At 35.3% G+C, this 13,076-nt stretch overlaps 1 protein-coding gene across 1 annotated transcript in view; it reads right to left on the bottom strand.

Annotated features, from left to right (window-relative positions):
* LOC125659669 (uncharacterized) overlaps positions 1-13,076 on the bottom strand; it is a 62,339-nt gene that overhangs the window by 34,174 nt on the left and 15,089 nt on the right. The window contains exons 15-20 of the mRNA XM_056142964.1: positions 12,551-12,719; positions 11,774-11,952; positions 9,458-9,661; positions 9,190-9,270; positions 8,690-8,804; positions 1,796-2,051 (exon numbers count right to left, since the gene is read on the bottom strand). Coding sequence (XP_055998939.1) covers positions 1,796-2,051; positions 8,690-8,804; positions 9,190-9,270; positions 9,458-9,661; positions 11,774-11,952; positions 12,551-12,719 — 1,004 coding nt within the window. The remainder of the gene's footprint in view (positions 1-1,795; positions 2,052-8,689; positions 8,805-9,189; positions 9,271-9,457; positions 9,662-11,773; positions 11,953-12,550; positions 12,720-13,076) is intronic.

Below are 13,076 nucleotides of genomic sequence, written 5' to 3' on the forward strand. Positions count from 1 at the left end.
CATAGAGACAGCAATACAAAACATTCTGGAAAAATGACATATTAAAAATGTAAAATTTTAAAAAAACCAATCCCAGATGCACTTTTAAACAAGAGATGTTTGTAAAACACATATGCCCCCCATGGTGCAAAATTGAAAAGGGTTATGCACACACACATCATTTAATTGAGAGTAGTATCATCAATTCAAAATATTGAGCAGACGATATCTTCCTATGTCAAGAGTGGATTGACCATGTGACCTAAAACTCAATAGGGGTCATCAACTCCTGAAGATGTACCAGTGTACCAAGTTTGATGTCTGTCAAGCAAAGGGTTCTCAAGATATTGAATGGACAGTATATTCCTATGCCCAGTTTGACCCTTGACCTTTGACCATATGACCTCAAAATCAATAGGGGTCATCTACTCCTTAGGATGTACCAGTGTGCCAAGTTTGATGTCTTTCAAGCAAAGGGTTCTCAAGATATTGAGCGGACATTATATTCCTATGTCCAGAGTAGATTGACCCTTGACCTTTGACCTTTTGACCTGAAAAACAATAGGGACCCTCTTCTTCTCATAACTAACCCACATATGAAATATCATTATCATCAAGTGAATGGTTCTCAAGATATTGAGCGGACAACACATGGTCTACAGATCGACCGACCGACAGACCGACCGACCGACAGACCGACCGACCTACCGACCGACCGACCGACCGACAGGTGCAAAACAATATGCCCCCTCTTTTTCAAAGGGGGGCATAAAAAGTCACATGTATATCTGCAATATTTTTATAACATCTATAATGTACAAGGTCTGAAAAATGTTAAGTAAAAGCTGTGAGAGGAGTTGGCAAAGTAGGTACCATGCTTAAAAAAATACAAAGTTCAACTACATCATGTACATGTAAATTTTTCAAAGAAGGTCCAATCACTTCCAAAAAGGCACATGCACATCTTCAATACTTCCATAACAGCTGTACAAGGTCTGAAGGATGTCAAATAAATGGTGTAAGAGGAGTTGATTACAAATTACATATATTCAAGATAAGTTTAAAAAATTACAAAGTTCAACTACATGTAATTTTTTTGAAAAATGTCTGATCACTTTCATAAAAGTCACACACACACATCTTCAATGTATCCATAACAACTGTACAAAGTTTGAGGAATGTCAAGTTAGAGGTGTGAGAGGAGTTGATTACATAAAGTAGGTAACCTATTACAGGAACGCCCTTCCGTCATTCACCATTCTATAAGTCATTTACACATTGTGCAACCTGGCTAAAAAGTACACTTCTACTATAAGCCAATGTAAAACTTGGAGCCTTACTTTCATCCTTTTATTTATTTCAGCACCATAACCTAATTAGCATACACTGTTAGTCTGTTACTAAACTTTGATTAATTCAGAGCTGGTAGATTCATATTTGCACCTCAATCTAATTAAAATTAGATCTTCCATCCGCTCCCCAGTTTTCGATACGTCGCGTGGAAGCGCGACGTATCGAAAACTGGGGAGCGGATGGAAGATCTAATTTTAATTAGATTGATTTGCACCTCATATTTGATTACAGGTGTCAGAGCTGGTAGATTCACATTTGCACCTCATATTTGATTACAGATGTATACTGGTACATCATTGAAAGCTGATCCTTCAACATTCATTTAAAGTTTCATCGCAAGTATTACAATCAAGTAATTATATAGTCAGTCATTTCACACTGACAATTTGTGAAAAGCTGTTACAAAAATAATTGGTTCATAAACAGAAGTCACTCCATCATTTGATGAAGACAAAATACATACCATATTTGAGTTTTGCCAACTCCCGGTGCTCCACAGAACTCAGTAATTTTACAAAGGGGTACACCCCCTCCGAGCATATTGTCAAGGCTCTCCGAGAAAGTGATGATAGATGGCAAAGCCTGTTCCTCCTGAAGTCTCTGTAAGGCTGAAACAGCTGGTTTTGATGTGTGGAGTTTTCTGCTTCCAATGGCACTGGTAGGTCCTCCATTGACCAGTTTTAAAATTTCCAAGCACTCCTCTAGTCCTATTCCAGTTTCTGTCATATTAGATTTCATACAGTATACATGTATGTTTTTAAATACATACAAAATATAGAATTAACATTAAAGCTAAATATCATAAACAAACTGTAAAAAATAATCCTTAACATTACATGAAACCCTGCACATGTGATACTTGATTTCAATTCAAAATTTTTAGAGTCAATAGCAAAAATCACCTAATAGAATATGAGTTTAAGTTTATAGACACTTAAACTTTCATCAGAAAAACACATTATTCTCTTAGCTCAAATATGCTAAACTGGAAAATTAAATTTACTTTCATAAACACAAGATTGGTTTTATGAATAATTTGAAAGAAAAAGTAGAATGCCCCTGAAAATTAGCAAGGGCCATGCAGTAACATTATGTTTCTAGATAACATCATCGATTAGGAAAGTTATTTGTTAAAAGCCCGTTTGAAACACAAACAACATAAAACAAGAATATCAGTAAAACTGATGGATGCTCCCCAAAATACATCTAACCAATTAACTTCTTCACTGAATGACTCGCACAATGATCAATAACTGTTGAAATATTGTTAAAATGAAGGTTGTTGTTTTTTCGTATGTAAGGTATATGTTGATTGACGTTGATATTGACAAAATGATCTTGAGTGACATTTAACTGAAAACTACTTCCCTATCACTTATTTGGTGTATGACATATGATCAATACCTGTTCAAAAACTGTTGAAATAAGACACTTTTTCCTCATATAAGGTATATGTTCTGAGTGACCTTGACCTTTCTAAAAGGACCTTGGTCCAAATGATCAATAACTTAAATATTGTTGAAATGAAGTTTTTTTTTCATATATAAGGAATATGTTCTGAGTGACCTTGACCTTTACAAAATGACCTTGAGTGAGATTTGTCTGAAAGCCAATTGCCTATTATTTATTTGTGTTATATATGATCAATATCTGTTCAAAAACTGTTGAAATAAAGAACTTTTTACTTATAAAAGGTATATATGTTTTGAGTGACCTTGACCTTTCCAAAATGACCTTAGTCCAAAAGTCCCTGTCTCAAGATCAATTATGAAAGGTTTATGAGATGGAAACTTTTATATCAAAAACTGTTGAAATAAGGAACTTTTGTATGTTCTGAGTGACCTTTCCCTTTCCAAAATAACCTTGATCCAAAAGCCCTTTTCTAAAGTAACATTTGTGATCAATTATATCCATTTCCGATTAAAGGTTTAGGAGATATGAGCGTGGATAGACAGACGGATGTACAGACATGACATCTACTATATGCTCCCTCGAAATTTTTCGGGGAGCATACATGCAAATATTCAATGTATATTTGAATAGCCACTTCCTATTAATAAAATTACATGTACTACAGAAAGTTTATATACATATATACATGTATTTTCTTCAGGTTTTTGGCCAATCACAAATGAGTTAAAAATAAAGCTATACAATAATCTGAAGCAGTCCTTTTACTTTCTAAATAGAGATACTAAGTTTGTGTATCTTTACAATGTGTGCATCATCAGTGATATACTCCATACTATGAATGATTGATACAACAGCAAGAGGAAGGGAGAAAATGCAATCGACCAAACTGGAATTTAAACCTGGGGACAAGCTAGAATCTCTGCATGTGTAATAAGATGTTCTACCAATTGCGTTATCTGGTCACAAGTGGCTGGACCTAGCATGCTTTCACATATTGAAAACATAAACCCATTGAAGATCTTCAAAACAGGTGTAACAGGAAGGGAGAAAATGCAATTAACCAGACCAGGATTCGAACTCAGGCCCCCCTAAATCTAGTCAGGTGCTCTACCAACTGAGTTATCTGGCCACTGGATCGACTGCCACATTCCTCCCTCTTTAAATATGTCTTCTCACCTTAAAATAACATCAACCCAGGATCTTTATCCCCTAGCAGGAACTTTCGCCTGTCAGTTCCAGGGGTTGGTCTACGGCACCAAATGTAACTGGGAGAAAATGCGATGTACGAGATTGAAAGTCGAATTTGGACCCCCTGAATTTCTACTCTAGTCAAGTGCTCTACCAACTGTCACTAAGGTAAACTGGCCATACAGGAAAGGCCTACCACACAACAAATGTACCAGGAAGGGCGAGAACAGACAAAGGTTCGAATTTCGGCTTCCTGAATCTCGAGTTTGATGCTTTATGAACTTTAAAACTCTTTGGCGATCGGACCCTGACGACAGAAACATCCACATGTGTCCATGTTCATCATGTTTATTTATAATACAAATTATATGCACGAATTACGAATACTTAAATTACCTTTGCTCAGCTCTGACGGTTTAAGATGTTTTAGATCCTCAAGAATAAGAAATCCAGCAGTAGTCAGTTTGGCTTTGTGTGCTGGGGCAATAGGGAATGAGCTTAATTCTCGATGCGATTGCATGGCTTACACAGCTAGAGTTGAGCCCGTCTGGTAATGTCAAATTTCTGGGAGACCCTGTACTTCGTTTTACATCAGAAATGTTAATTTTCATGCACAGTACTTGTTCTATCTATAGATTGTAGTTTTTTGTTGTGCATAGTGTATTAAATTAGCTTTTTCACAATTTTGGCATTTTATATGAGTTTCCAAGTTCGCGCGGTTTGCAGATGCTAGATAATTCGTACCAAGATTTCTTTCATCGTGAATATCGATCCCGATATTGTTCTTAGGTAGCTGCAGAACTGAAGCTCTCACTGAGATATTGGGATAGATCATACTTGTCGCAATATCTTCTCTGAAAGTCTCAGAGAAGATATTGCGACAAGTATGATCTATCCCAATATTTTCCCAGAGAGCTACAGTTCTGCAGCTAAGTTCTTAGGATGATAAAAATCTACATCCTCTAGGTTTTAAGGTAGTACTCTACATCGTCATAATGGCTGACTTCCTTTAAAAACATGGATGAAAAAAGTCGATATCAGCAATATTTGACTTTTCCTTTTCTATTTAAATACCTAGCCGAGTAGCTCAGTAGGTTAGAATACCGAATGCTGAACTGTAGGTCGCAGGTTCGAGTCCAGCAGGGGTTTTAAATTTTTTTCAGATTACCTTCTACTAAAACTGTATTTTTTGACAAAATAAAGTAAATTTGAAATTTTTCAACTTCAAAATATTGTTGTACATATCCTCCACTTTTCATCTACATCAAATTTCCCTGGTGTAGCATACCTCCTTAATGCAATGTAATATCCCAAAGTTGTTGGAAAGATTTGATTGATTGATGTTTTTCGCCACACTCAACAATTATTCAGTTATATGGTGGCGCCCAGTTTTTTTTATTGGTGGAAGAGAGAACCCAAATACAATGTACCTGGGAAGACCACCGACCCTACGAAAGTAAACTGGGAAACTTTCTCACTTACGGGCGCGAGCGGGATTCAAACCCACGCAGGTGAGAGACCCCTGTGATTTTGAGGGCGGTGCTCTAACCACTCGGCCACGGAGGCCCTACTTTAGAAAGAAGTAATGAGTAATAGAGGGACTCGGGGAATAAATTTTGGAAATTTGTTATATTATCTGTCTAATGATGCTCAATATGTGTCCATGTAAGAATTAAACTTGTCTTAACTACATTTGTCAAAATGGAGATAATGCAAAATTTAGAAATGTGAGATCAAGGCTATCTGGATGCCAGGTAAAGAATCTTGGACATAGACCAATATAGGTCTAGTTGTCATGCTAATTACAAAGATAAGGTTTGAAGGAGGCACATTTCATGCAGAAATGCAAAGTATACTGGTGATGTGGTGGGTGAAGGTCAAACATTTCTCATGCACTCAAAAATTTGCAAATGTGTAACAAGCTTCAAGAAGGTCTGAAGTAGGTTAGAAATAAACTAATTGCAAACATATGTACATATTAATTTGATGAAAAAGATCTTCAATGGCAAATCAAATTAATGCAATGTCCAGAAATGCAAGGTCAAGGTCACACAGCAAGTCAAGGTTAAATGGGCATAATCTGTTACATAGTATGAAAAAATTTCCTATAATATATATATACATATTAGAAAAGGTCCTCAGTACTCCGGCCTTGCTTCTTGTAAGAGCTAGGTGACTAAACGGGGCAGTCCTTCGGATGAGACCGCAAAAACCGAGGTCCTGTATTGCAGCAGGTGTGGCAATGATCCCTCCCTGCTCAATGGCTACAAGCACCAAGCATAAGCCTAAATTTTGCAGCCCTTCACCAGCAATGGTGATGTCTCCATATAAGTGAAATATTCTCTCGAGGGACGTTAGACAATATACAATCAATCTATATTCGATTTAACTCAAAATGGGATAGAGAGAGGGAAAATGGACATCAATATGCATTTGGAGGGGCATAAAGATTAGATTGAAAATTATATAGAGGGTACATATTTTCTACATCAATTTTTAGAGTCAATAGAATTTTAAAGTTTGTATTGACTTTACAAAGTCCTATTGTCAAGCTCACAAATGTTGGCGATATATTACCCTGCAACTGGGTATGATTGACTGAAATTTAGAGTATGTTTATCATATTGAAGATGAGGGTATAAAATAGCTATATCTAGCTGTGGCGCTTCACGCCGGCATAATTCATAAAGCATGTTGGCGCTACACAAAAAGTATGCCGGTGTGAAGTGTTGCAGTTCATACATAAACTCTAATGAAGTTAAATTACTTCTTATATTATATTCTACTTGAAATCATATTTGTCAGAATTCCCAGTCATTAAAATAGACGTACTATATTTATCTGTATTCATACACACATTGTTTACATGGAAATTACGGCTATCATTACAATTTGTAGAGTTATCAAAGGCAAAAACATTGGAAATGTAAATATAAAGTATCATACATCAAAACATTTTTTAATTTCAGATTTTAATTAAATCTCACAATGCATTTTTACAGTTATAGCATATATTAATATGATATAATTTTTTTTAAAAACAGCAATAGCACAGCTTGATGTACCAGACCATTAAGTAAACAATTACTCAAAAATGAATTACAATGTATCATATATCACAAAAAATAACATGCATGAAAATAAATCATATATGTTCTATAACATGGTACTTTGGCACATCTTTTTGGGGGGTATTGTTTCAACAAATACATGTATGTAAACAATCTTTCAAATGTATTCACATTAGGATAGATTTATCCAACAGAACTGTAAACAGACACTGTAATGTGGTACATTTAATACAATGTACCTACCGGTAAAAGAAACTAAACAATGACACAATGTTGTACACATATTAAACAGAAACTTGTAACAAAACGGACATTTCATGGTTACCGTATAAGCTATATAAAAAACGGGTACTAATATCAAAATCAAAAATGAGATATTGTACTCAGTGATCATGACTTATAAAAATATTTCCATGATTTTGAGAGGAAATACATAGTACCTTATTTTCAAAATATATAAAACATGCATTTCTACAAAACAGTTCATTTGGATTCACAAGTACAGTTATCTTTCATATTAAAGAACTTTTGTATAAAGGACTCGGATTTATTAAAAGTTGGGGATACTTCAACAAAATCTGTATGGAAAACAATCACCTTACTCCATCAAGCTAGAGGTTCAGCAGTGATACTTTTATTCTTCTGTTATCATATATATAATGTACTTTTTTGTTTTCATTTCTATAATATTTATATTTCATTTTAATCTCATTTATTGGTATTTTTTTTTCAATACCAGGTAACAAACATAAGGATGTTAAACAAGGCGTTTACTTGTAGGAGTTGGGCCTGTCCGATATATTTGATATTTCCATACATTACCCCTATAAACAAACTATTTGATTTTATCCTACCAAAAATCCTTGTGACAACAGTACAATAACCTGTCACTGTGATGTTATATGAGAATCATGCCAGACAGCCAAATGTGGTGTATCATATCTCATACAGGCCATCATGTGACATACTAAGAACCATTCAAATTTGTACATTTTTTTGTTCTGTAGAATACTGAGTAAGTAGGCCCTTTAGCTCAACTGGTAGCACTGGCCCTGTAGCTCAACTGGTAGCATACCTCTATGGTTCACCATGGACTGACCCAGGTCAAAGTCCCAAATATGCTATCCTTCTTGTTACAAGAAAGACAGCATCTGAATCAATCCATCACAATTTTACCACACAATCATAGTGCAACAAAATAATATCAAAATATGTTCTTCAATACAAAAGTATATACATCTAATATCAAATATCTTTAAAAAATAAATGCACCAACCATCTAAATCATCACAAGCTTCTCATAACAAGAGTCTCATTGTTCAAGTATAAATTGTAAATCCAATTTTCAAAATCAAAGCTGACAGTTACATGTATATAGTTATTTGCACAAAATTCCCTTTGAGATCTTCATTCAAACATGTAATGCAGTGAAGAGTAGACACATGCACTTATCCTAAAGATCTTTTAATTCTTGTTGAATTTTCAGATCATTTAATCCATCAGAAGTCTATCAGAAGTTGTTCCATCATCCATCAGACAGGCTGTTCCATCATCCATCAGACAGGCTGTTTATTATCCATCAGACAGGCTGTTTATTCATCCATCAGACAGGTTAGTTCATCATCCATCAGACAGGCTGTTTCATCACTCATCAGACAGGCTGTTCCATCATCCATCTGAGAGGCTGTTGGAGGACAGTTCATGCTTTAAGCTGGATTCCCGTCTGTCATCTGCAACTGCCGCAATGATCTCCAAAAGCATATCTTTATTGAGTCGTCCTAATTCTGGTTGCCTAGCAACCTGCAATGTAACCAAAATATATTGCATAAAATCCATTCAATCTAATTTTCTGATACAGATTAACAGGAAAACGATTTCCTCCAATGATTTGCTTTGATAATTATACATGTACTTTTCCTTCAAAAGAAAATGAGCGATAAATTGACCAGGTAGTTATAATTGCAAAATCTGGTGTATTTGGACCATAGTTTAGTCTTTTCTGTCATGTTGAGAAGAAAAAATTGTGTTTTTTCTCTCAACTTGACAGAAAAGGCAGAGTTAAATTCCTATTAGCTCTGATGAAAAGATATGTGTGCAAGCTGACTTTTCCCCATAGCATCTGGTTTAACCTCGCATTTATATTTTCTGTATGGAGCCCAGGGTTCATGCAGTGATGTTGACCTACCTTTGGGAAATGATGAACGATTAACCTGAGTGCATGCTTCTTCATATCAACAGCCTGAATCTTATCTGCAGCCTCTAAAATCTGGTGGAAAATAAATATCTCCATATTATGCAAGTACCTTAGACAACATATTACTGTTAATGGTTTATACACTATAAACTTGATTTTTCACATGAAAATAACTCTAAACTGATTAACCTTGTCAACTGTAAAACAACACTTGATTCAGTTTTTGTAAGATCAGGAAAAAATAGGCATTTTATCACACCTGTACGACATTTTGAACTGAGACATTCTTCTCCAGGTTGTGTTTGCAGTAGGCCTGCAATCTGTTGTTTGTAAAGCCATAGAAATAGGGGGCAGGAAAAAGGTAGAGGGAATCCTCTGGGGGCATGGTTACATCTCCGAAATAAATATACTGAAGGAGACTGTCAAAGGCTTGTTGTGACGGAACCATTTCACCAATAGCAATCTGTAAACATACAAGCATGTTACATTTCATCTACAGAATCAATTCAGTTGAAACATTTTTACATTATGATTTAAGAAATACAGTAGATGCATAAGTAAGTAGTATGAGGATATATACGTAGATGGAAACATTGCATAACAACTTTACCCCATTTTTTGTCTCAATTGTTTTTGCATCCTTATGATATAAACAAACTCTAGACATTTATTCCTTTCATTTTGTGATTTATCTGGTTTCTGTTATTATTACTAAATGTGTAGGCCTGGTCATCATGCTTTTATCAAAACATAAAATCCAATCTACAACAAAACATTAAAGGTCAGACAACAACAAAATATTGGCTAATGTAAATCAATGGCTTTTCGATTGGGAATTTTTTTCTTTTCTAAGAAAATGATGTTAAGAAAGTGTGGATGTGCTAGAACACTGTTTGCTGATTTACCAGTCATTGATGCATTTTAAAAAAATAATGATTATATCAAAGAAATCCATGGATATTCATTTGATGTTGGTTTTCTATTTTAAAAAAGGAAAATGTGGACAGCACTTTAGATAATACTGTATCGGTGGAATTTTTAGAGAGACACAAATTTAGCAATTTTTACGTAAAAATGGGTATACATGTATACATTTAGCAAGAGCTAATTTCAGTAATATTATAATTCCAGGAAAGATATTATCGCAATTCACCTTTGAATTAGAATGCTTTGGCCGATATAGTATTGCGTTGTGTGATGATACAATTGAATCTCTTTGTAATACAATTGCGAAATGCAACAGAAACTCTCATTGGTCCATATGTATAAGTCCGCCCAAATTCCCTTATACAGGAGTAGTCAGCATTTGAAAACATGACGGCCAGATGCTAGATGGAAAAAAACTTCAAAGGAAGAAAGAGAAAAAGTTGTATTCTTGTGTTGTTGTCTCATAAATTTAATATAAAAAAATTCCTAACATATTTTCCTACTATACTTGTGTCCAAACATACCTTCAAATATTTATTAAAGCCCCATACGACCCAAAAACTCGATCATAGCTTTTGATGATTTCGTTTGTAGACGTAGCCATGTTAGGTAGCCAGTCAATTCGAATCCCGGTTCATTTCCATATTGGCACAATAGCATCTAGATGTGTACTAATACCCCACAAATATTTTAGCTAAATTGTTTAAATAATATACCACCCCAGTCCTATTAAATGATAATTATTCAAATAGCTAAACTCACGGCAGTGCGGCTTTCATTAGTCATGAGCGGCCGCACCGGCCGATCTCCATCTAATGGGCTTATGTAGTATTTTCGCTCATCTAGAGCTTATTTTAACTTTACAAAAATGGTATAAAAATGTTTTAATTTCTATTAATTATTTGTGTTGATAATAAATGAAGAGTGAATACATAACGTACAACCGATTTTATGATACCAATAGCTAGAGTTCGAATTGACCGGCTACCTAACATGGCTACGTCAGCAAACGAAATCATTTGAAGCTGCGAGTTTTCGGGTGGTGTGTGGCTTTAATGAATATTTGAAAGTATGTTTGGACGCAAGTATATAGTAGGAAAATATGTTAAGATTTTTTTATATTGAGTTTATGAGACAGCAACACAAGAATACACCGATTTCAGGCCTCAACCGTCCGCAGCTTTTTGTGACCCGTAAATCGAAGGTTTTTATAAGAGGTGGATTATTTTCAGAGAGCTATGTACAGTTCTCCAGCTACACTGAATCCGCTCGAGAAAGTGGGCGGGCTGTAATCGGCCAATGAAAACTCTTGTTGTATTACATCAAACATGTCATTCAAATTGTTCAATCGTCTCATTCAATTGTGTCGTCACACAACGCAATACTATATCGGATAAAGCGTTCTAATTCAAAGGTGAATTGCAATAAACTATTACCTCCCACATGGAATATTTACTTATAGCGATCTCATCACTCTCATAGAAAAGGCTCATTTTGTGATGCCACACACGTTATACAGTAATTTATCAATTTCAATGCTTTCTAGGGGAAGATATTAGAAATTTGTACATGTATACACAAATTGTCCATGGTTTGTCAAGTACTTTTGGTAGGCAATTTCTCTGAAAACTGAATGACATTGGCTTACTCTGACTGTTTGATTTTCCGGGTCATTCCACCTAAACATGGCCTCGAAGTAGTTACACCGGGCTGCTAAGATGGCCTTGTGGGCTGGGATGGGCGTGTCATCTAACATCAGAGTGATGTCACAGAATTCTGCACCATCTCGCTTCAGAAAGGCCTCTAGATCATGCTCCAAAGAGTTATCTATAAAAATACAATAGCAAAAATTTTCAAATGTAAAATAATGTACATTCCAGGGATGGCACGAGAATTTTCTGCTATGGTAACAAGTGGTCTTCCGTCCAAGATAATGATTCCAGTCATTTGATAAATGCTTTTTTGAAAGAATGAAAAAGTTGAATTTTTCAATCACCGTACAAACACATCAAATTCCAGACCTAAGTGTGCGCATATGTTTCTAATCCTTTTCTATCATCCCCCAAAATATCAGGTTTCTATATTTTGCTGTTCTCAATTAGTTGAACAGACGAGGTAAACAGAAAATGTGGATGTACATGTATGCAGCTTGAAACAGGAAGTGAAATATTCACATATTGGGATATCACTATGCTAACTAAGCCAGAGAAAATGACAGCATTTCTATTGGCTGTTGTTGAGCAATCCTGAACAAAAGGAAAGAAAAATACCCAATGAAAGCAGAAACGGAAGACCTCAATAAAACTTAGTAAAGCAAAAATCATTGATCACAAATTCAAAACTGTATTAAATGAATCTATCCCAAGCTTACTAATAACTGCATCATTATGTGCCTCGGCAGGCAGTCGGATGTTGTGAAGCTTACTAATAACTGCATCATTATGTGCCTCCACAGGCAGTCGGATGTGGTGAGGCTGGGCTAGCTTCCTTCGAATGATTTCCACCATTAATGGTTTATCCAAACTCTCAAACTCTGTACTGTTCACAATCTGACTACAGTTACTCTCCTTCACTATAAACTTCAGACAGTACTCCTGAAATCAAACAGCTTTTCAGTTTTGAGACTCAATATGTTGAGGTAACAATCAGCTGGATGGATCATGTAAATTGGCTGGTTAAAACTATGTATGACTATTAAAAAAAACACCAAGAGGCCCATGGGCCACATCACTCACCTGAACGGCAGTTCCTCGTCATAAACAAGCTTGAGCAAAACTATCATTATACAAGCAGCTTGGATCAGAAAAAACTTTTCAAAGGTAACGACTAAACATTCATTAAATATCAAACTTAATTATTAAACTTGACTTCAAATTCATTAAATATCACATATCCTTGTAGATGGGTATGGCCTTTCATATTAACAAATTTCATCAAAGGATGCTTTGTGC

This window comes from Ostrea edulis, chromosome 1, assembly GCF_947568905.1.
Source record: "Ostrea edulis chromosome 1, xbOstEdul1.1, whole genome shotgun sequence".
Lineage (NCBI taxonomy): Eukaryota > Metazoa > Mollusca > Bivalvia > Ostreida > Ostreidae > Ostrea > Ostrea edulis.